Source organism: Haliotis rufescens, unplaced genomic scaffold (genome assembly GCF_023055435.1).
Source record: "Haliotis rufescens isolate VD_foot unplaced genomic scaffold, xgHalRufe1.0.p SCAF_6, whole genome shotgun sequence".
In the NCBI taxonomy this organism is placed as follows: Eukaryota; Metazoa; Mollusca; class Gastropoda; order Lepetellida; family Haliotidae; genus Haliotis; species Haliotis rufescens.
The window spans coordinates 34,874,746-34,900,476 of record NW_025964334.1 but is presented as its reverse complement, the minus strand read 5'-3'; the positions used below and the strand labels follow the sequence as shown (position 1 = coordinate 34,900,476).

The window sequence follows — 25,731 nt, the reverse complement described above, 5'->3', positions numbered from 1 at the left end:
ACAGTTTGTTTGTTGTTGGTTTGTTGCTGAATACCGACCTGTAAGTAGTCAAATCGTGTAGACAAACCAGTCATCGTTAATATGAGCCAAGTCCCACGCCGTCCGCGTACGATGACACACCCAGCGTGACCAGCTGATTAAAACAAGCATAGGTACCGGGGAACCTTTTCTTACCCGAAATCACCGAAGCTACATTCGTTATGAAAGGCACACGCAGCACACGTTGAAGGATTGTGTTCACAGTGACAAGCGTTCAAAAATACTATCAGAACTGAACGTTGTGTAATAGTGCATTGAGTCAGCAGTGGCAACTGTATTTCAGAGTTCTCTCCCTTGGTCTTATGGAGCGGTCGCTCAATCAACTCATGGCAGATAGCTGACTCGATACGGAAGTACACAGAGCAATGCATTGAGTAACACGACAGATGATAGAACAATGGCGCCCGGGCTAGGACATGGATGCATTGGAGTCAAGAACCCAGACACATTCTACATCAGCTTGAGTATGCGAGTGATTTTGGCTCAACGGTGTTTTTAACAGTATTCCAGTTATAACGCAGCGTGTCAGCTTAATGTGGGAGCAAAGCCCGAAGTGATGCAGGTCTCAGGTGAATGATAGCTCAGTCGTGAATCATGCATTTACTTGAATCGTGTGTATTACTTTATTATTAATCAACAATAGCTAATTCTTCCATACGTTTCATTACATTTGATGTCAAGTGTTGCAGCGGTTTCACCCCAGCTTATATGAGGATTTCGCAACCACAGGAGAATATTATGATATTATAGCACGTGGAGAAATTGGCAGTTTCTTTATAAGGGCAAATCAATAGATTAGCTATAGAACGGTGAAATACCGGACAGGGTTGCTTTCACTGCACAATGTTGCAGTTTTGAAGCAGTACACGCGTACCAGTGTTTATCATCAGAAAGAGATAATGAGTGAGTGAGTGAGTGAGTGAATTGGATTCTACGCCACTTTTAGCAATATTCCCGCTGTATCTCGGCGGGCGACACCAGAAATGAGCTTGACACCTTCTACCCATGTGGGAATCGAACCCGGGACTTCAGCGTGACAATCGAACGCCTTAACCACAAGGCTACCCCGCCGCCCCAAGTGATAATGAATGTTGGGATCAACGGTGAGAAATCTAGAAACATACCCGTGATTCGACCACAACATCATCTTGACCAGTGACGTGTATTACGTCACACACGTTGTTAGTGAATAAGGCCAAACGCAACATTCAAACAGTTTTTCAGTTATATCACGGCGTGCTAGCTTGATGTCGGCGAAAAGCCAAAGGCGATACATTAAGATGTACACCTCTTTGGTATATTCAAAAAAGACGGATATAGCGCAAGGTTTTCGATCAGGGTAAACCTGAAATTCGAACCCGTGATCATCGAATCCTGGCACGACTACGGGAGACAACTCTGCACAGCAAATTGCGGCGACTTCGGTCACTGGGCCACACGTGTATCCTATACAAATTTATAATGTCAATATGTTTACGGTGATAACAGAGGTTTATGTATAGTTGAGATTAACATTAACTTTTGAAATCATGAATCTTGATGGACATGTCACTATGTGCACTGGGGCGTTGCAGGTTATAAAATCATGATACCGCCCCAGTGGTCTAGTGGTAGAGAGTCCGCCCGGAGAGCGGGAGGTCCGGGTTCGATCCCCGGCCGCGTCATACCTAAGGACGTTAAAAGATGGTACTTGTTGTTACCCTGCCTGGCGCTCAGCATTAAGGGGCTAAAACAAGGACTGGTCGGCTCGGAGTCACTATACTGTGTCTAAATGGGGTATTCATGTTAAACTGCGGCATGGTATCTCAGTGGGCTAGCACTATAAATCGGCGTCAGTTCGGACCAGTGCAAGCAGCCACACACACACACGTGCCTGCACGTCGCTGTATAAGTGCAATAATCTTGGACGCGACGTTAAACCCCATTTCACCTCACCACCTATTAAATCATGATAGTCGTGTTTACTCTTTGAATACTTCCTCCTCTTCGCAATGGAGGTCACGGAACAGCAGCACGGCCAAAACAACGCTGACAATCTGAAACAAACAACACTGATCAACAAACAACTCCCGGCACAATGACGTCACGTCTGACCTCGTCCGTAGTTTCAGGATCTATTCCGACAAACGATCACACGATTCGTGCTGCAAAACCTATATTTATAATCAGGTTTTGTTTGTATGTTGTTTAGCGCTGCACTCAGGACTATTCAAGCTATATATGACGCGGTCTGTAAATAATCGAGTCTGGATCTAGACATCATGAGCATCGATCTACGCAATTGGCATGCATCAACCAAGTAAGCGAGCCTGACCACCCGACCCGATGCTGATGTGGGTTTTAATCATTAAAGAGAGCTGAGATTTTTTCAGTCGCATTTCAAATTATACATATGGACGGAATGTTGAAATTTTCTCACTATCTACCTAAATATAATTTAACAGTACAGACATATGTGCTTTTATAACAATCCACGTATTTCTGCGTAAAAAAGAACTTGATTGATTTATGGCCCTACTTAGCTATTGGATCCCCCGCCCCCAGGCCAAGTTATCAAAAAAAATAGCAAATCACACCGCTCAATAGCGCTGAGTAGTACGTACTTCCTAAAAAGCAATAATGTTTTCCTAAAAACAACGCTTATATCAATGTTTATTCTGTTTGCGGAGTAGATGTCATCAAAGTGGAAGTCCTCACCCAAGCAATTGTAATACTACCGGATGTCCTTTATGTAATTTCTAGTTTTTGGATGACATATTGTTCTCAGTAACCGTAATGTGGAAATAGATAGTTGATTGGTTTTATATTCAAGTTGGTATTTCCTCTGTTCAAAGTGTTCAGTGAGGCCGTCTTATCAACAGTCATTTCTGAGACATAAATGCAAAGTATAATTAACGTATTCGACGTAATACGCGCCCCGCTCTAATAAACGATATTTGCTAATATATTGCCTAGTGAACAATCCCAATTAGCACCCCTTCAGATTGATTAATGTACACAAGACTTATTTATTCGCGTATAATACGCACTCGTGCGTTATATGCACACTTAATTATGGGCAATTAAATTCGGGAAAAATATATCTGTCGTACATAAACATTTCAGGCTGTCAGCATAAACCAAGAAATTTATCTTTCAACCAAAATAATATTCTAATTTTGAGAGCTTGTTTCCTCGAATACGATAATTAAGTCTACGCTAATGTTTTTGCATTTATAATTAACTCTAACGTTAATTTCAAGATTTACAGTACATACCATTCAAAAGAAGTTAAAGAACACCCGATTCCTTCATATGACTATGGTTAGTCATTGGAGGAAGCGATAGAGCGAGTAAGCGATAAAGCGAGAAAGCGAGAAAGCGATAGAGCGATAGAGCGAGAAAGCGATAAAGCGATAGAGCGAGAAAGCGATAGAGCGAGAAAGCGACAGAGCGAGAAAGCGATAGAGCGAGAAAGCAAAAAAAGCGATGTCCCCTCTCGGCCACCATACTATAATCAGGTGGAAACATAGTGAGTGAGTGAGTTGGGATTAACGCCGCTTTTAACAGTATTCCAGTTATATCACGGCGTGTCAGCTTAATGTGGGAGGAAAGCCCGAAGTGAAGCAGGTCTCAGACGTTTACCACTTCGGTGAAACCCACGAGCACAGGTATGGTGCTGACAAACCTAGAAACATAATCGGGGCGAACCGGGATTCGAACCCACAATCAGGTTTCTGGCGTGCCCAAGGGACGCAACTCTGCATAGCGTCTGCATCGCGGCGCCTTAGACGACTGGGCCACCCGTGCCCCCGGTGGAAACATAGGTTTGCCAAGCTCTCAATGAGTGAGTAAGTGTGGTCTTACGCCGCTTTCAGCATTATTCCAGCAATATAACGGCCAGGGACACCAGAAATTGGCTACCCACATTGCACCCATGCAGCTGGAATAATGATGTGAGCGACGTTAATCACCAAACTAAAAAACATAAAAAGTCATTTAAACAGCATTTCAGTCATATAACGCTACTTCAGAATAATTTTGATCGGGTGGAGTCACCTTGACCCCCGACTGATCATATGACCTCGTACCCGAGACCTGCGCATGAACCTCGGTGATATAGCGGGGTATTGCGTGATATGGCGGGGTTTAGCGGGCTTCTACTGACTGCGGTGTAAAACAACATTAAGTTTTGTTTTTGTTTGTTGTTTAACGCCGCAAACAGAAATATTCCCGCTATATGACTGCGGTCCGTAAATAATCGAGTCTGGACCAGACAATTCAGTGATTGACATTATGAGCATCGATCTGTGCAATTGGGATACGATGGCATGCATCAACGAAGGGTACCATGGGTTGCTGAAGACCTATTCAAACCCGGATTTTCACGGATCAGCATTAAGTACTAATGAGGGTGTTCAAAAGAACGCGGGACGTAGACATTAACAACGTTGAATATGCTAAGGGACGCAAATCTGTATAGACATCGGCGAATTAGACAAGCCGGGCCCCAGGGGACATTGTGATTAGTGTATCGAGTATTGCGACATCGTCTTCTTACTGGCACGTGTTACGTCGTGACAAGGGAATGCTCGTCTGAGGGTAAAGCAGTGTTTGAATAACCTAATTCAACATCGCTGAGGCCTTCAGCCTTGCTTATAAATTCAGTCCAAACTGAAGCATGAATATGTATGGGATCATAGCCACATAGCTGGCTTAACCGTGGTGACTCCGTTGTCTAATTCGCTGTGCAGGGTTGTGTCCCCTAGCAGTGCAAGGATGCGGTGAGTATGGGTTCGAATCTTTGATTCGCACCGATTATGATCCTTGGTTTGTTGAGCTTTTCTCACACAGTAATATTCAGTTAAAATAGTTGGAATTAAAACGCAGTGACTTAACTTAAATACTGTTAACGGCGTCGATAAACCCAATGTTTAAAAAAAAAACAAAGCAGATCTTTATGTAACGTGATGTAAGAAACATAACAAAAAGGATGGACCCGTGAAGATCCGGGGTAGAATAGGTCTTCAGCAAACCACGCTGACCGTAAAAGGCGACTATGCTTGTCGTACGAGGCGACTGACGGGATCGGGTGATAAGGCTCGCTAACTTGGTTGATGCATGTTGTCGTATCCCAATGCGTGGATCGATGCTCATGATATCAATCACTGGATTGTCTGGTCCAGACTCGATAATTTACAGACCGCTTTCATATAGCTGAAATATTGCTGAGTGTGGCCTTAAACAACAAACATACAAAACAAACAAGAAACAATTATTCTCTTTCACCCATCGATACTGTTAGAGGTTATTTAATACAAAATGTTTTACACATTCATATTTGTTTCGTCGACATGACCTTGATAATAAATCCGTAAATGACAAAAAAGCGGTATCGCGTGAACGTGTTTCTCACCTCGACAGCAGCCAGGATGATGCCAGCCACTACCATCGTCGTTGTGTAGCCGAGGACCACGCCCTCCAGCGCGCTGTAGCAACCCTGAAACCAGACACCCCTATTACACCCTCTATGTAGCAGAGCGCGGACTCATCCCACAGATGACATCCTAGACTAACATCTAGTCTCTGAAACGAACATATTTTGCAGATAGAAACAGTTGTTTAGTTATAATTATGAAATAAAATAAAAAGGAGCCGAGAGACTCTCTTCAGTGGCAGTAATCTAGACTTGCCAAATACTATAGACTTGCATGGGCTGTATTGGATATATTAGTTTCAGGGCCTGTATGACAGACTTACGTCATTCTTCCCTTGTCCACCGACAGGGTTAAACGCTTTGGTCAAGTGGACAATGTGTCTGACCTCGGGTCCGGCAGTCCGTGGTTTGAATTTCAGCATGTGACTCGGATATTTTCGGGCCGTAACATATCTGACACTTATTTACGAATCAACACTCTTATATGTATTTCCTTCAAAAACATAAATTAGAACATTAATAAAACATGGATTTAGAAGAAAGAAAGAGCCGACAAAGGTAATAATAGCTTGAGCAGTTAAACCATGCTAAGTATGTCAGTTATCAATACTGAGCACTTTCAGTGCGTATGAAAGGGGCGATGGTGTAGATTCAGGTAGTATTGTTCTTACCGAGGTATATGATTCAGGTAGTATTGTTCTTACCGAGGTATATGATTCAGGTAGTATTGTTCTTACCGAGGTATATGATTCAGGCAGTATTGTTCTAACCGAGGTATATGATTCAGACAGTATTGCTTTTACCGAGGTATATGATTCAGGCAGCATTGTTTTTACCGAAGTATATGATTCAGGCAGTATTGTTCTTACCGAGGTATATTATTCAGGCAGCATTGTTCTTACCGAGGTATATGATTCAGGCAGCATTGTTCTTACCGAGGTATATGATTCAGGTAGCACTGTTCTTACTGAGGTATATGATTCAGGCAGCATTGTTCTTACCGAGGTATATGATTCAGGCAGCATTGTTTTTACCGAGGTATATTATTCAGGCAGCATTGTTCTTACCGAGGAATATGATTCAGGCAGTATTGTTCTTACCGAGGTATATGATTCAGGCAGTATTGTTCTTACCGAGGTATATGATTCAGGCAGCATTGTTCTTACCGAGGTATATGATTCAGGTAGCATTGTTTTTACCGAGGTATATGATTCAGGCAGCATTACCGAGGTATATGATTCAGGTAGCATTGTTTTTACCGGGGTATAAGATTCAGGTAGCATTGTTTTTTACCGAGGTATATGATTCAGGTGGCATTGTTTCTACCGGGTTATAAGATTCAGGTAGCATTGTTTCTACCGAGGTATATGATTCAGGTAGCATTGTTTTTACCAAGGTATATGAATCACGCACTACGTATACTGTTATCACCGGGTGTATGATTCAGGCAGTACTGGTGACATCGGGCAGTATTGTTGACATCAGGCAGTATTGATACTCACATGGTTGTAGTTGGAGTTGGAGGCGTTCGGACTCAGGGCACAGAAGGGGTCAAGTGGCCAGTCCATGTCCGGGTACTCTCCCTCCAGCTTGCAGCACGTGAAGGGTGTCTTCAGATAGACGGTCAGACCCCCCTCAGACACTGTCCGATTCCAGTGAGTCGCCGTGTAGATGTCGGTGTAGTTGTCAACGCCGCAGCAACTCAACTGCAGCACATACATCATTGCAACAGACTCAACCATAGTTCAACTACAATACGTACATCGTTGCAACAGACTCAGCCATTGTCCAGTCCAACTGTATGTCCAGCATTGCAACAGACTCAACTACAGTTTCAATCAAACTTCAACCAAGTCCAACTATTTGTCCAGTATTGCAACAGACTCAACTAAAGTTCAATCAACCTTCAACATGTACATTGTTGCAACAGACTCAGTCATTGCCCATCCAACTATTTGTCCAGTATTGCAACAGACTCAACTACAGTTCAATCAAACTTCAACCAAGTCCAACTATTTGTCCAGCATTGCAACAGACTCAACTACAGTTCAATCAACCTTCAACATGTACATCGTTGCAACAGACTCAGCCATTGCCCAGTCCAACTATTTGTCCGGCATTGCAACAGACTCAACTACAGTTCAATCAACCTTCAACATGTACATCGTTGCAACAGACTCAACCACTGCCTAGTCCAAATAAAATCACAGAAATTAAATAGTCACAATAGAATATCACCTCTTACTTTGGAAACTATTGACTAAATTATAATTACATGTGTTCAACATTTCACATACTCCTATGATAATTAAATCTGTAACGTGAATTCAGTAAAACTTCTACTGTACACGTACCTGCACGAAGAGGTAGTTCCAGCCGAGGGTGACGGGGTCGGTGCCGATGTCCCCGGTGTAGCTGGACGATAACGTCCTCTTTAACATCGTCTTTAGGCTGATGTCAAACTGAAGAGTGGGTGAGGGGTTTAATGCTGCTTTGAACAATATTCACGTTATATCACTCAGTGTCATCTTCATGTGGGAGGAAAGCCCGAAGTGATGCAGGTCTCAGACGTTTACCACTTTGGTGTAACCCACGTGCACGTGTATGGTCTTGACAAACCCAGAAACATAATCAGACGACTAGGCCACACGTGCCCCCTCAAACTGAAGAAGATGATTATATAAAGTCCACGTGTAAATGAGCGAGTTTGTCTAAACATTTCTTTAACAACTTTTACCATTGACCGAACTACGCTAGACAGCGTTAATTAAACGCATGGTAGTGTGCAATGTTATTTGTTTGTTTAACGCCGCACTAAGTAATATTCCAGCTATATGACGGCGGTCTGAAAATAATCGAGTCTGGACCAGACAATCCAGTGATTGACATCATGAGCATCGATCCACGCGATTGGGATACGATGACATGCATCAACCTAATCAGCGAGCCTGACCACCCGATCCCGCTAGTCGCCTCTTACGACAAGAATGGGTTGCTGAAGAACCGGCATCTCTGTTCATGGTCTAGAGCCCCCATATAGTCGCCTTACCTGTGACTTGAGGGTGCACATCAAGGTGACGCCAACGACTTGCGCGACCAACACTATCACCACAACCACGGCGTACTGCAACACAGACAGAAGTATCACCTTACTGTAATAATATTCATTATATAACCGCATGACATAATTATGCAAAAATACATTACGCGCATGACAAAATATTGCATATATCAACATGACATGTAACAATATTGCATATGTCATAATGACATGTACCAATATTGAATATTTCATAATGATATGTACCAATATTGCTTATATAATAATGTACCAATATTACACGTACCAACATGACAAGTATCAATATTGCATGTACCAACATGACAAGTACCAATATTGCATATATCAACATGACATGTACTAATATTGCATATGTCAAAATGACATGTACCAATTTTACATGCACCAATATTACATGTACCAATATGACATCTACCAATAGTACATGTATCAACATGACAAGTACCAATATTGCATGCATCAACATGACCTGTACAAACATTGCATATATCATAATGACATGAACCAATATTGCATATATCATAATGACATGTACCAAAATTGCATATATCATAATGACATGTACCAAAATTGCATATATCATAATGACATGTACCAAAATTGCATATATCATAATGACGTACCAAAATTGCATATATCATAATGACATGTACCAAAATTGCATATATCATAATGACATGCACCAATATTGCATATATCATAATGACGTACCAATATTGCATATATCATAATGACGTACCAATATTGCATGTATCAACATGACAAGTACCAATATTGCATGTATCAACATGAAAAGTACCAATATTGCATGTACCAACATGACAAGTACCAATAGTACATGTATCAACATGACAATTACCAATAGTACATGTATCAACATGACAAGTACCAATATTGCATGTATCAACATGACAAGTACCAATATTGCACGTATCAACATGAAAAGTACCAATATTGCATGTACCAACATGACAAGTACCAATAGTACATGTATCAACATGACAATTACCAATATTGCATGTATCAACATGACAAGTACCAATATTGCATGTATCAACATGACATGTACCAATAGTACATGTATCAAAATGACAAGTACCAATAGTACATGTATCAACATGACAAGTACCAATAGTACATGTATCAACATGACAAGTACCAATATTGCATGTATCAACATGACATGTACCCACCACAAGCAAGCATGTTCTGAGTTTCCAGCAAGCACCGAGACATCCGAGGCCGCCGACGATGAAAATGAAGAGCCCGATGACGATGAAGGTGAAGGCAATGCCCTCGATGAAGTCGCTCAAGTTGAAGACTGATTCCTCCGTCTGGACGTTAGATATGAGACCCGACAGGTAACTTGTAAAGATGTCGGATCTGAACCTCAACACGCTGCCCAGCACAAAACAGGCGGAGCCCAGTATCTGTAAACATACGCATCATGTTTCAGATGGCGGGGCTTCAGCATTTTTCATTAATATTTATTTGTTGTTTTACACTACTAGTCCAGCTATATCACGGCAACCTGTAAATTTTTTTAGTCTGGAGCAGACAAACCGGTGATTGATAATATGCGCAACGCCCCACGCCATCAAGGTGAACTGTACTGGTACTTTATCACACACGTCTTCATCAAGAACGAACTGATATATTTATGAACCAACTGTTTTTTCAACTGGTTTACACCAGAACTAAATTTGAGCTTAATAGCAGCTTCGAAATTCTTCGAGACAGCTAACCTTGAAATGACAGACAATGGTAAAATGCTGTGTAATAATTGACCGAAATATCGATTTCTTTAAAATGCCTGATGACAATTCATCGAAGATTAGTGAAATAACGATGTTATCGATAAAACTTAAAATTTATCGGAGTCATTATCTTTATCAATCGTATTTATATAAAAATACACCCTGTGTGCGGAGACATGCAGTTATCCATTACAAACATATTCACAAATCTATATCAGATAATTAATTATCAGTTAAAACCCCGAACAACTGAAACTAGTTTGTGTCGAACGTGTTTTGGAGTGAGTGAGTGGGATTTAACCCTGCTTTGAACAATGCTTCAGTTGTATCACAGCGTGTCAGCTTGAGGATGCGAAAAGCTCAAAGCGATGAAGGTCTCAAACATTTACCACTTTGTTGAAACCCACGAGAACGGTGCTGACAAACCTGGTAACATAATCAGATAACACGAGGATTCCAACCCGTGACTGGGTCACCTGAATTACAAGGTCATACAACACCATTAACAACATGTTGAGTACACTGGTTCAAATTGTTCAGACATTGATTCTTTCTTCATTCGATATCGATGAATGGGTGAGGGACTTTAGTACTGACAAATCTAGAAACAAAATCAGGACGAACTGGGATTCGAACCCACGATCACAGGCGTCTGCCGCGCCTAAGGGACGCTACTCTGCATAAGGAATTCCTGCGATTAAGAAAGCGCCTCGGATTATTTCTTGACTCAGCCATCTCGCTTGCAGCTACTTGCGGTGGTGTTGGTATGGTGTGGAAAGCAAAACAAGAAAAATCGCAGAAAAGAACTACTTATGTAAAGTATGTATATCATGTGTCCATTGTGTGAAGGACATCATTTTCAAATAGACAAAGCAGCTGTCTTTCGGTCTTTGTCTACCGGTCGATGAGAAATGGGTCGACCATTCCCTACAGTGTTCATATTGAGTCAGGCCCTGTCCGTGTTGTTGACTGTCAATATGTGTTGTCGTGTTGACATACAACACAAGCATCAAACCACAGTTGACAGTGAGGTCACTGGTGTTGACATTTGTCAAACGATTGTGTTGATATGACACAATTTACCCTCCCTGTGTGAATGCTGAATGTTACGTATAGGCTTATGTAGATACAAAAGACTTGTCCAACACCACTAGGCCAGTATAGGTACAAAATACCTTACAATACCACTAGGTCTGTATAGGTACTGAATACCTTACAATACCATTTGGCCAGTATAGGTACTAAATACCTGCCCAATACCACTAGGTCTGCATAGGTACTGAATACCCTACAATACCACTAGGCCTGTATGGGTACTGAATACCTTACAATACCACTAGGCCAGAATATGTACTGAATACCTTACAATACTACTAGGCCTGTATAGGTGCTGAATACCCTACAATACCACTAGGTCTGTATAGATACTGACTACCTTACAATACCACTGTGTCTGTATAGGTACTGAATACCTTACAATACCACTAGGTCTGTTTAGATGCTGAATACCTTACAATACCACTAGGCATGTATAGGAACTGAAAACCTTACAATACCACTAGGTCTGTATAGGTACTGAATACCTGTCCAATACCTCTACGCGTGTATAGGTACTGATTATCTTACAATACCACTAGGCCTGTATAGGTACTGAATACCTGTCCAATACCACCACGCCTGTATAAGTACTGAATACCTGTCCAATACCACTGTGTCTGTATAGGTACTGAATACCTGTCCAATACCTCTACGCGCTAATAGGTACTGATTATCTTACAATACCACTAGGCCTGTATAGGTACTGAATACCTGTCCAATACCACTAGGCCTGTATAGGTACTGAATACCTTACAATACCACTGTGTCTGTATAGGTACTGAATACCTTACAATACCACTGTGTCTGTATAGGTACTGAATACCTTACAATACCACTAGGTCTGTATAGGTACTGAATACCTTACAATACCTCTAGGCCTGTATAGGTACTGAATACCTGTCCAATGTCACTACGCCTGTATAGGTACTGAATACCTGCCCAATACCACTGTGTCTGTATAGGTACTGAATACCCGTCCAATACCTCTACGCGCTAATAGGTACTGATTATCTTACAATACCACTAGGCCTGTATAGGTACTGAATACCTGTCCAATACCACTACGCCTGTATAGGTACTGAATAACTTACAATACTACTAGGCCAGTATGGGTACTGAATACCTGAATACCACTACGCATGTATAGGTATTCGACACTTCACGTCACCACAAGACCAGTAGTGGTATTAAATACCGCCAGGTATTGAGTATGTTTACGTCACTACCAGGCGTGACGATATGCTAATAGATTTGTTTATCCCTTTATCTCGGAGCACCTGTTTGTCACCTGCAGTTCAGGAGGTCACACATGCACGAGATCAAGTCCCGTCACCGCCTGTCATTGTTGCCATGTGCATTAGCATCGACAACTCGCGACACCCTGATACGGCACTAGTGTTAGTATCTAGACGTACTAAGGTCAACTCGACATAGTCTGTGGTTGATTGTATCTCTCATTTCCCCGTCTACATAGTCAGTGTTTCTGATGCTGGCTGTTCAGGACTTGTCTTATGACTACGTATGTATACGGCCGGGCAAAAGAAAAGTGAGTGAGTGAGTATGGTTTAACGATGCTTTTAGCAATATTCCAGCAACATCACGGCGAAGGTTTTAACAACTAAGCTACCCGCCCGCAAAAGAAAAGAACGTGTACACTTGAAATGGGATTTGACCAAAATATTACAAACATTAGCAAAACGTTACTACGCCGAAAACAGTCGCCGAAACACTGCAAAATGAGTGAGTGAGTTTTACGCCGCTTTTAGCAATATTCCAGCAATATCACGGCGGGGGACACCAGAAATGGGCTTCACACAATGTACCGATGTCGGGAATCGAACCCGGGTCTTCCGCGTGACGAGCAAACGCTTTTACCACTAGGCTACCCGACCACCCCTCTGCAAAATGAAAGTGATGAGTGAGTATGGTTTTACGCCGCTTTTGGCAATATCCCAGCAGTATCACGGCAGGGTACACAAGAAATGGTCCAAGTCCTAAACATAACTATATACTCATATCAAATACATCACCATTGAATAACCATTTCTTGTTTGTTTCATGTTTAGCCACCATCAAAAATGAGTGTACACTTTCTTTTGTCCGAAAGTATATATCCGTGCAACGTGTCGGTGAAACACTGGATATATAAAGAGATGATTTGATTAAAGAATATTTTTCAGAAGTTTGTTACCTTTTCTTGTTTTAACTCCAGATAACTATATCAGCTCATTGTTGGACCCTACGTTCAGAACGATGCGGCAATATCACAATATTTACATATTTGATGAAGCTGTTGATCGATGGCCTTGATGGCTGATAGAGGTTGTGCTTCTGTGACGTCACAAGCTATTGTTCTGATGTTCAGGTAAACAACAACACGTGACTGGCCGTTGAGCAACGTTATAAATTTCCGCCTTGGTCTTCGTGATTATTTGCATTGTTCTGTATATTGAACAACATTGTTGAGAAAAGCATGCGGAGATAGTCCTGTACACGAACTTTTTCCTGAAGCACGATATAAAGACTTCAATTCGAGGATTAGAATTAGAGACATGTTTTAAGCCGCTTTTAGCAATATTCATATAATATCACGCGGGGGATACCAGAAATGGGCTTCACACATTATATCTATGTTGGGAATCGAACCCGGGCCTTCGGCGGGACGAGCTAACGGTTCAACCACTACGCTACACCCACTGCCCCATGACGTCTCCATGGTCAAGTGGTAGAGCGCCTGCCCGGAGAGCAGAATGTCTGAGGTTCGATCCCCGGCTGCGTTATACCAAAAGACGTTAAAAGGTGGTACTGGTTGTTACCCTGTCTGGCGCTCGGCATTAAGGGGCCGAAACAAGGACTGGTCGGCTTTGAGTCAGTATACTGTGTCTGAGTGGGGTATTCATGTTAAACAGAGGCATGGTATCTCAGTGGGCTGGCACTATAAAATCGGCATTAGTCCGGACAAGTACAAGCTGCCATACACACACATGCCTGCACGTCGCTATATAAGTGCAATTCTTAGACGATATAAGTGCAATAATTTTTGACGCAAAGTTAAAGCCCACCTCACCTCACCTCACCTCACCTCACCTCACCTCACCTCACCTCACCTCACCTCACTTCACCTCACCTCACCTCACCTCACCTCACCACCGCTTAATAGATTTAACGTAATGCAAAGAGGATAAAGCCGCGAGATGCGATAAACATCTTATTTGACAAGAAAAGACAAATGTTCTATTTATTCTGTAAAAAGTAAATGCCCTTGAGGTAGACCCGACGTCGTTCCACTATAAAATGTTATTTAACTCGAATGAAATACCGATTTTATCTTTTGTATTTATACACTTAATACGTAATAAACATAGATAACCGATTCGACATTTTTGTCAACACAGGATGATAGATGAATGGCCTTTGTGGTTGTTTTTTTGTATCAATCTTCTTCAGTTACAAAAACTGTAACACTACTACATATAGTGTATTTCCAAAGAAATTAGGTTTTGTCAATGTTAATGGTAAAGATTAAAACTGGTATAAAATATTGTTGTTTCGTCACAATGATAATCTCATGGAAACTTGGAAAAACAAATCATCCTGTACGAATTCTGCAATTCATTCAAAAACAACATCTTAGCGACATAGAAACTAAACACCAGTAATTTTATTTTGTATTAAATGCTCTCGTTGTGGTTAATCCATACGATAACAAGCATGTACTTATTGATCGTATAAGCGTTGTTTAGTACACCAGTGTAGTGACATTAAGGCGATAATGTTATTTCAAAAACTTTACACAAAATACATTCTACGCAGAATGAGAATATATTTTCCAGCTAAACCGGCCAAATAAAATTTGATAACGATTGAACTATTACAATTTTATTTATTTTCATTTCGACTTTATTAGAAGTCACTTTATAAAAGTGTCACTTATGCAATGCATATTTCTGAACATTCGCTTGGTTTGGCAGCACTGGCAGAGGTGAGTGAGTATGAATTTACGCCGCTGTTTGCAATATTCCGGCAATACCACGGTGGGGGACACTACAATGGAGAATCGAACCCGGATCTTATTCGTGACGAGCGAACACTTTGACCACGAGGCTACTGGCAATTCCAGTAATTATTAAGCACAATGACACAATGTCCTTAGGTTGTTACTGACAAAATGACAACCTACCGTAAACACGGTGTTGAACACCGCCAGCCATATCCTCCCACAGTAAGCCACGGTTCCAAGTTCTTCCATTGTAAGGATGTTTCTGTATACTACAAAAATCAGCTTGTCAGAAAACTTGGACACTGGATCTGTTCTTTACAAGGCCAGCTTTATAAAGTCACTCCAGTCATATATTGTCATTTCAAGTGGATTCTAAACCACGTGACTTATATTTGGCCAGTGTCCGACGCGATGGACATTCGGGAAATGTACATGTTTGGTCAAGGCATTAAGGGAGACTGTTTGACTGCGGCGCATGCTTTGAGGGAGGAGTGACTGGTTACAAGGGAATGGGCTGAAGATGAAACATTTGGCTAGGCATCAAAGTGAACATTTGAACAGAGCTATAAAGGCGGAAGGTCTGTAGGTAATGAATCGGTATCAATATAACAAGGGGACTCAATATGTGATAACACGCGTGTAAAAGAACAGCCACTGTTTCCTTGTCACGGGTGCTTAAAAAGCGGAAATAGTCAAGTGTTTCCTATTTTTTGCGGTATATATTATACACGTCTGGAAAACAAAGACGTCTTGCCCAATAAATGTATTATCATTTCTATATTTAACAAAAGATTTTTTTAAACTGAGATAGATTTCAATGATATTATGAATGTCCGTCTATTCAAACAAGGTAAATATAGATTTTGGCGGCCATCTTGAATATGAATGCTACCATATTCTAGCGGTCTAAAGTGTTTTGATATGCGATGAACCAATAAAGGGTAAACACATGACATGTCACTGTCATGAATTAACAATCAAATGGGATATTTCAGCTAATGGGAAGTTGAATAGGCTCCGTTTTTTTTTTTTTAAATGGTTAAGCTTCTCGTAAATGAGATACATGATCAAAACGAATGGATGGTTGTTTCTCGTGACTAGGGTATGTAATGTATTCTTACTATAGAGGTGACAAACTTGGAAACATTGTTTCAGCAAACGCTCTGTACATCCGGGGTACCTCACTCCGCACTACATGACCTAAAGGAGGGGGGAAGTGAGAATGGGAATAGCCGCGAAATTATGGAACTAGCGAGATAACAGCATATATTTAAACTGAGAAGCAACAGAAACTAAACATCTTAGTTGATTTTATCATAATGTGTGATTTTCAAATTAAAATATCTAAAAATAGCTAAATTATTTTCAAGTGAGTGAGTGAGTTAGTATGGTTTTACGCCGCTTTTAGCAATATTCCAGCAATAATACGGCGGGGACACCAGAGATGGGCTTCATATATTGTACCCATGTCGGGAATCGAACCCGGGTCTTCGGCATGACGAGCGAATGCTTAAAACACTAGGCTCCCCGACCGCCCCTTAAATTATTTTCAAAAGATGAACTGTCCTGGCGCTTAGTCAGCACTCAAAGAATACATCCACATAGTTTTAGTTATATTTTATATATAATTTGATTTAAAACTTTGAAAAACTTTTTATAAAATGCTTTTGCATAATACACAACTGTTGGTGGGTATCGTGAACATCTGATCTTGAAAATCAATAAATTTGCTTTCTTCGGCACAAATTACAACATTTCAAACATGGCAGGGGTCATATGATTGCAAATTAATTAATTTCCCCAGTTTTCATTGACTCAGTTTACTTTTACACAGATTTTCCCATCCACAGATTACTTTTTACAAACTGTTGCAGCAATGATTGATGGTTCAATAAACTTAATCAAAATTCACACCATTCTTTCAATTTTCAGTTACATTAAAAAAACAACCTCGGTACACTTTCATTTTCCCCTCAGTTTATATTATCAATGTTGGGGCGACCGCCTCCGTGGTCTAGTGGTAGAGCGTCCACCCGGAGAGTGGAAGGTCCGGTTCGATCCAAAAGACGTTAAAAGAAGGTACTTGTTATAACTCTGTCTGGCGCCCGGCATCAAGTGACTGAAACAAGGACTGGTCGGCTCGGAGTCAGTATACTGTGTCTGAGTGGGGTATTCATGTTAAACTGCGGCATGGTATGTCAGTGAGCTAGCACTATAAATCGGTATCAGTCCGGACTAGTACAAACAGACACACACACACACACACACACACACACACACACACACACACACACACACACACACGCACGCACGCACGCACGCACGCACGCACGCACGCACGCACGCACGCACGCACGCGCGCACACACATCGGGCTTTCCTTCAAAATCAAACTAACACGTATTCATTTACTCCTATGCGTGCTTCTTCAAGGTTGAGAATTCCTTACATAATCTGTCCCAACATTTATAGCGTTTGTTGAGGCTGCTGCCACACTCTGTGGCATCAACTGTAATCAAACTTGTTTTGGGAAACTACAGAAGTTAAACATTGATGGCAAAATCCATAATGAAATTATGCATGTACATGTTGAGTTAACATTCTATTCAAGTAAATGCTTGATTCAAGACTAATCTGTGATTTACGTGTATGGCTTACATCTGTATCAATTATACATTGGAATCAAGCATACATCTGATTCAAGTAAATACATGATTCAAGACTTCGTTATTACTCACGAATAAGCCCTACATGTGAATCATGTATCTATCTGATTCAAGTAAATACATGATTCAAGACTGCGTTATTACTCACGTATAAGCCCTACATGTGAATCAAGTGTCTATCTGATTCAAGTATATACATAATTCAAGACCGAGATATTATTCACGTATATGCCCTATCTATGAATCAAGTACACGTGTGATTGAAGCATATACGTGATTTAAGTAAAATGTGATTCACGTATATGCCCTCCATATGATTCAAATATGCACATAATTCAAGTATACAGGTCATTCAAGAAACATATGATTCAAGTACATACACGACTCAAGACTGATCGATGTATGACTCTAAGCTGCGTATTTGCTTAAAATACGCTTTAAATACACTGAAATACGCAGACACATCAAATCCTAGCGTATCAAATAACAATGTATTTCAACAGTTAGATAAAGAGATTGCGTATATTACAACTGTTAGATAAAATGGTTGCGTATTAGCCGATCGCGAAAACCACCTACCGACAGTTACATCCGAAGAGTTTGTGGGACAAACATACTAATTGATGCCAATTGAAAAGCACATCGTTACGAGTCTATGTACATGTTGTTTCGTAAACAGTCGCTGATTGGTGATTAAAAAAAATAGCGCCATTCTCACAAGGTTAGGTTTTGGCAAACAAAAGTGGCTCCCGTGAGAGGGAGCCGCAAGCAGACGTAGACCGGTGTACAAAATACGTTTATAACGAACACACTTATAACGAACTTAACGGATATTACGAACTTTATTTTTGGTCCCGGCCATTTGCTGTATAGATGTTGTTGTTGTTGTTGTTGTTGTTGTTGTTGTTACGAAACAGGTTTTCAAGTTAAAACACCTAAATGTCAAGACACGGGTGAGTAAAGAATTTGAATACCCTCTAAAAATGTGGATGCCCAATCAAAACCAAACCCCTGGGTAAAATATTCAAATAATCAAAAGCTTATCAAGAGCTCTGGACTCAAATATATGACCAATTATACACACGATTCACGTATACATAATGTTCAAGTAGACATATGATTCAATTAAAGACATGATTCAAGTATACATAATGTTCAAGTAGACATATGATTCAAGTAAAGACATGATTCAAGTATACATAATGTTCAAGTAGACATATGATTCAAGTAAAGATATGATTCACATATGCGCCCTACATATGATTCAAGTAAACACACGATTCAAGTATAAGACCTACATATGATTCAAGTAAACACACGATTCAAGTATAAGCCCTACATATGATTCAAGTATATACACTACATATGACAAATGCTACAATGCTTCAAGTATATACACTACACATGACCAATGCTCCGCATAATTCAAGTATATACACTACATATGACCAATGCTACACATAATTCAAGTATATACACTACATATGACCAATGCTACACGTGATTCAAGTATATACACTACATATGACCAATGATACAATGCTTCAAGTATATACACTACATATGACCAATGATACAATGCTTCAAGTATATACACTACATATGACCAATGCTACACATGATTCAAGTATATACACTACATATGACCAATGCTACACATGATTCAAGTATATACACTACATATGACCAATGCTACAATGCTTCAAGTATATACACTACATATGACCAATGTACACATGATTCAAGTATATACACTACATATGACCAATGTACACATGATTCAAGTATATACACTACATATGACCAATGTACACATGATTCAAGTATATACACTACATATGACCAATGCTACACATGATTCAAGTATATACACTACATATGACCAATGTACACATGATTCAAGTATATACACTACATATGACCAATGCTACACATGATTCAAGTATATACACTACATATGACCAATGTACACATGATTCAAGTATATACACTACATATGACCAATGCTACACATGATTCAAGTATATACACTTCATATGACCAATGCTACACATGTTTCAAGTATATACACTTCATATGACCAATGCTACACATGATTCAAGTATATACACTACATATGACCAATGCTACACATGATTCAAGTATATCAAAATACTAACTTGTAATTTCAAGATGTGTTGAAATTTCAAGTTAGTATCTTGATATTTCAAGAAACAAAAATAATAAAACAAATGGCCCTAAAAGGCTTCCGTATTAAACGCATACACGTCACCATTTCATTACCGCCTCGAGATACCAACTCCACGTGCCCTTAACATGCATCTCTAACCTCACTTATTTCGGTTGAATCTCATTGTTTCCGTGGATAAAAATATACGCGCTGATACAACTTGAACAAAATACATTTATGTCTCTAAACCAGGAACTTCCTTTAGGGATGGTCGTAATGGCTGGGAATATTAAGGAAGTAGGTAAAATATTATTTTTGTGGAGATGTATATCTCAGTCATTACACTACGCTTCGCAGTCAAGCCCCCCACCTGCTTATAAGAACCCCCGCGGCGCTCAGATGACATCTGGATTTCGATTAAAATGTTTTAATACATGCTTGGGGTTTAATGATCATATCGACTTCCGTCCGGGCGCTGGTTTTACATGAGCAATAACAGTTTTGACTCGATGGATGTGTTTGCGTTGTTTGTATTGTGCGTGTTATGATGTGGTTGACATTCAGAAACTTTTTAGTTTTCTGTTTAAACATCAGCTGTTTGGGACAACCACGATATAATTGTGTTATATACTGTGCCAAAAAAGAAGGGGATAGTGGGAATCGTCAAGGCATATCTTCTGATCTATATAATGGAAACGATATGATCATATCTACTGGGAAGTATGCGATCAGATGTAATGGTTTCTAATGTTTGGTGTGATGAGATGGTGGTTTGTGTTTAGGAAATGTTCTTGCCACATAAATAACTTATCATTATCATTATTATTATGTACAGATTAACATTTAAAAATGCAGCAAAGAGGGTTTGGGTGATCCTGGTAAGTCAGGCTGGTTAGGCTCATCATCAGCTCAGGGTCCTTGCCCCCTCTACACGCAACCCAGACAGCGAATGGGACTTCTCCCAGGAAGCGCTGCCTCGTCAAACCCACCCAGAACTTTTCGGAGATTAAGAAGACTCCCCAACACTGCAGCTTTCTGCAGAAGGGCTGTATTCCTGGCAAGCAAACCCGGGTTCTCTCTCAATGTGAGTCAACAGATTGGGAGGTACCTAAGGCACCGAGAACAATGGGGAGTCGGACAACTTGGTACTTGCGATGCAAGCGTGACATTTCGGAAGTTTGCCATGTTTTTACTGAATCTTGTCAATCAGATCAGTGTCAAAAGGGACAGAATATTCCATATTATAAATGATTTCATTGGATTTATATAAAATGACAAGATCAGGTTTGTTGGCCTGGATAGGTCTGCGGCTGTATAAATGCCTATTCCAAGGAATTTGGTAATTATCATTTTCCATGACGCCCTCTACATATTCTGGGTCCTACCATGGATGGACCTCTGTGTAAAAACGGTAGTAAAAATGGTCGAGCCACTCCATCATGTCGCTTAAGATACTGTGTTTGTGTCAAAGCTGGGCATCCACTGACAATGTGTTCGACAGTCTCATTAAATTCGTTGCACCCTCTGCATTTCCTTTTTACATTTTAATGCAGAATCACACATTGACGGTTTTGAGTGGGAGGTGACCAGTCCTGAGTAGCAAACAGCAAACGTCGTCTTAGGCGCCCCAAATCGCTGTGCAGAGTTGCGTTCCTCTGAAAGCTATGCTCATGGGTTCGAATCCAACAATCGCCTTCATTATGTTTCTAAGATATTAGCACCATACCCGTGCTCGTGGGTTTCACCAGAGTGGTACACGTCTAAGACCTGCATCACTTCTGTTTGTATTGTTCCAATTGTATAGTTGAAACCACGTTAATCCAGATGAAACGGTTACATGTAAAATCGTGTAGATTTTCAGTATCGTCCGGAAAACAAAGCTTTCATATTAGCGAGATCCAGACTCAACGGGTTTCATTGTGTATTCTACTGCCACACACTTGTCACAAAAACAACCACACAACCGTTGAACACACGTCACACATCCGTCAACTGGATGTTGATGCCGTTTCAATCTCAGGCAGATTCTATATGCTCTGTTGGTGTTGAAGTGAACTTAAAAAAAGGTGTTCTAAAAATATTATTAAAATGAGATCTTAAATTTAGAACTCGCTACCGCAAAACAAGGATCTGAGGACATTCCAGTACGGGTCATGTCAGAACGACCTTTGGCGAGAACAAAGATCTGATTTTAGTGAGATTGGTGCTCTACTGTCACCCACCCGTCAATGAAACCAAGTTGGCCCAATTCTCGTCATCCCCAAACTGGTTCTAAAGGTTCTGCGTTCTGGCACAGACCAGTCAGCGAGAAGCTACACACACCATACTAGGTAGTCCGTCTCACAGTCCCTGAATCATATTATTTTCCCTTCCGCACAGCCCTTAAAGCAATGCTATAGCCCTTTAAGTCTTAATTTTCCACAGGGAGCATGGGTTGCCCTGTCGTCTAAGGCACCGCGATTTGCTGTGCAGAGTTGCGTCCCTTGGGCACGCCAGAAACCTTTGATTGTGGGTTCGAATCCCGGTTCGCCCCGATTATGTTTCTCGGTTTTTCAGCACCATACCCGTGCTCGTGGGTTTCAACGATATGGTAAACGTCTGAGACTTGCATCACTTCGGGCTTTCCTCCCACATTAAGCTGACACGCCGTGATATGACTGGAATACTGTTAAAAGCGGCGTTAAACCCAACTCACTCATTCATTTTCCACAGGGATTGAATCGTCCATCTCACTGGGGCCCCTTTTCAATTAAAATGCAGTTGCTTGTTTCTACCAGCATGTCATATATTCAGAGACCCAGCGTTCGTCTGTACCCGGACTTACAACCAGACACCCATCTATTCAACACTCTGGTATTACTGACGGTAATATGCAGTGATGACATACATGTCAGCTTACAGACCGGATCAAAGGCGGGTCTCATATTTAATGCATCACAAAGTGAAGTTAAAGCCGTAGAGATCATATCAGCCTATCTAGCTGTCAGATGTGATGGAAAGTGTCGGGCGTGGTCCGAATTGCGCCTGAGACTCACCACCCGTGGAGTCACGTGATATGTCCACGTGTTCAACCCAGGATCAAATTCATAATTCAGTAGGCCAGTGTGAAAAACACATTGCCATTGAACACAAAATATGATTTGATCATCCAAACTATTGTTATACTGTGACGATGTTTACATAACGATCGGGTTACTGTATTTGGGAGGAATGGGGGCACGGGTGGCCCAGTCGCCTAAGGCACCGCAACTGACTGTGAATATTGCGTCCCTTGAGCACGCCAGAAACCTATGATCATGGGTTTGAATCCCGTGTTCGATGGTTTCACTAAAGTGGTGAACGTTTGAGAACTGCATCACTTTGGGCTTTCCTCCCACATTAAGCTGACACGCCACGACACACTTGAATACCGTAATTCAAAGCCGCGTTTAAACAAAGGCACTCACTCACTGCAAAGGAGCATATAAATTATGAACATGTTTTAACATCAGTGTCTCGAAAAACACGTTGCTATGCTCTAAATTGGTTTCTTTTTGTTTGTTACAAGCAAAAAAGCTTTGTTTGTTTATTTGTTGTTTGACGCCGCACTCAGCAATATTACAGCTATATGACGGCGGTCTGTATATAATCGAGTCTGGACCAGACAATCCAGTGAGTGACATCATGCGCATCGATACACGCATTGGGATACGACGACATGCATCAAACAAGTCAGCGAGCCTGACCACCCGATTCCAATAGTCGCTTCGCACGACAAGCATAGACGCCTTTTACGGCTGAGTGCGGCGTTAAACAACAAACAAACAGACTTATTTTATAGAACCAGGCTTCAGTTTCACACGGGGTTCACGCTAAAATAACTGGACAAAAGACCCTTTTTAACTAACGCGCCCAGATTAAGAATATAATTTTAACTTTAACTGAATTGAAGAACTATTCAAATAAGAAAATGATTAAGAATATCAAAATGAAGTTTCTTTAAGAAGTAATCATCTGCACAACAATTTAGGCCATAGTTGACGATGTTATTTATACTAGGGATAAAACTTTTGCTTAAATTACAGATTCTCGTACTTTTGGGGGGTTGAGTCCCGTCCGGTATTCGAACGTGTTCATAGCTTTCGGCCATGGGAGCCGTGCCAATTTATACTTGTCAGAGGGGTACACAAAGTACGTAATCTAGACTACCAGTTGTCAGACTTTCATTCTTGTGGAAGCCTGGCTGAGTGGGTTAGATCGCTGACTTTGTGCAATAAGGTGCCTCACTCTGGCAGTGTGGGTTCGAATCCCGGACGGGACTCAACCCCCAAAAGTACGAGAATCTGTACTTTACTCAGAAAGTGTTATCCCAATTATAACATTTGTTAAACCTTCACGTGGTTATGCGTGTTACATCATTCGACATCGCTGAAAACACCCGAGGAGTACACCTTGTGAAATGGCAGCCCATTCTAGCTGAAGAGCTTGGCGTAATTGTTGCAGATTCTGTACCCCTCGTTGACGTTGACGTCAACCCTTATGGAAACCAGTAATCTCGTGCTGTGTTGGGACGAGTATTGTCATGCTGAAAATGGCGTATGACATGTCAGAGACATGTCAGGATGTAAGATCTCGGCACAATAACGCACACCTGACAAGTTCATCTGGATGTGAACAAGATCTGTTCTTCGCACATACGTGATGGGCTGTCGTGGTAATGCGGGGTGTCATTGATTTGAACGCGTGACTGACCAGTATAATTACGTCATTTCAAAATTCACCTCGTTAGCTGCCTGACATATGTCATAAACCTGTGAGAACTTCTATGTCTTGCACGTGAAAAATGCTTTTCAGTTTCCCAACAAAACAAATCATACAAATGTAATGGTCATCGATATCAACTCTATCAAAACCACTACTATATACCGACACGTTTGAACTTACACTGAAGTACTTACACTTTCGAACTTACACTGACGTATTTACACGAACTTACACTGACGTACTAACACTGATGTACTTTCACTGACGTACCTGCATTCACATACTTGCACTTTTGAACTTATACTGACGTCCTTACACTGACGTACCTGCACTAACATACTTGCACTCTTGAACTTACACTGACGTGTTTACACTTGTGAAATTACCCTTTTGAACTTACACTGACGTACTTACACTTTTGAACTTACACTGACGCACATACACTGACGTACTTACACGAACTTACACTGACGTACTTACACTTTTGAACTTGCACTGACGTACCTACACTTTTGAACTTACACTGACGTACTAACACTGATGTACTTTCACTGACGTACCGGCACTAACATACTTGCACTTTTGAACTTATACTGACGTCCTTACACTGACGTACTTTCACTGACGTACCTGCACTAACATACTTGCACTCTTGAACTTACACTGACGTGTTTACACTTGTGAAATTACCCTTTTGAACTTACACTGACGTACCTTCACCTGCACTAACATATTTGCACTTTTGAACTTACACTAACATA

The 25,731-nt window shown here is 40.9% G+C and overlaps 1 protein-coding gene across 1 annotated transcript; it reads right to left on the bottom strand.

The window, feature by feature from the left end:
* Positions 1–1,877: 1,877 nt before the first annotated feature.
* Positions 1,878–15,649, bottom strand: LOC124117583 (CD82 antigen-like). The gene is made up of 7 exons (XM_046479543.2): positions 15,573–15,649; positions 9,731–9,967; positions 8,505–8,579; positions 7,810–7,917; positions 6,958–7,161; positions 5,435–5,518; positions 1,878–2,075 (listed from the first exon to the last, which is right to left on the bottom strand). Exons 1-7 carry the CDS (start codon positions 15,639–15,641, stop codon positions 2,001–2,003), a joined length of 852 nt encoding a protein of 283 aa, XP_046335499.2. The 5' UTR covers positions 15,642–15,649; the 3' UTR covers positions 1,878–2,000.
* Positions 15,650–25,731: the final 10,082 nt, after the last annotated feature.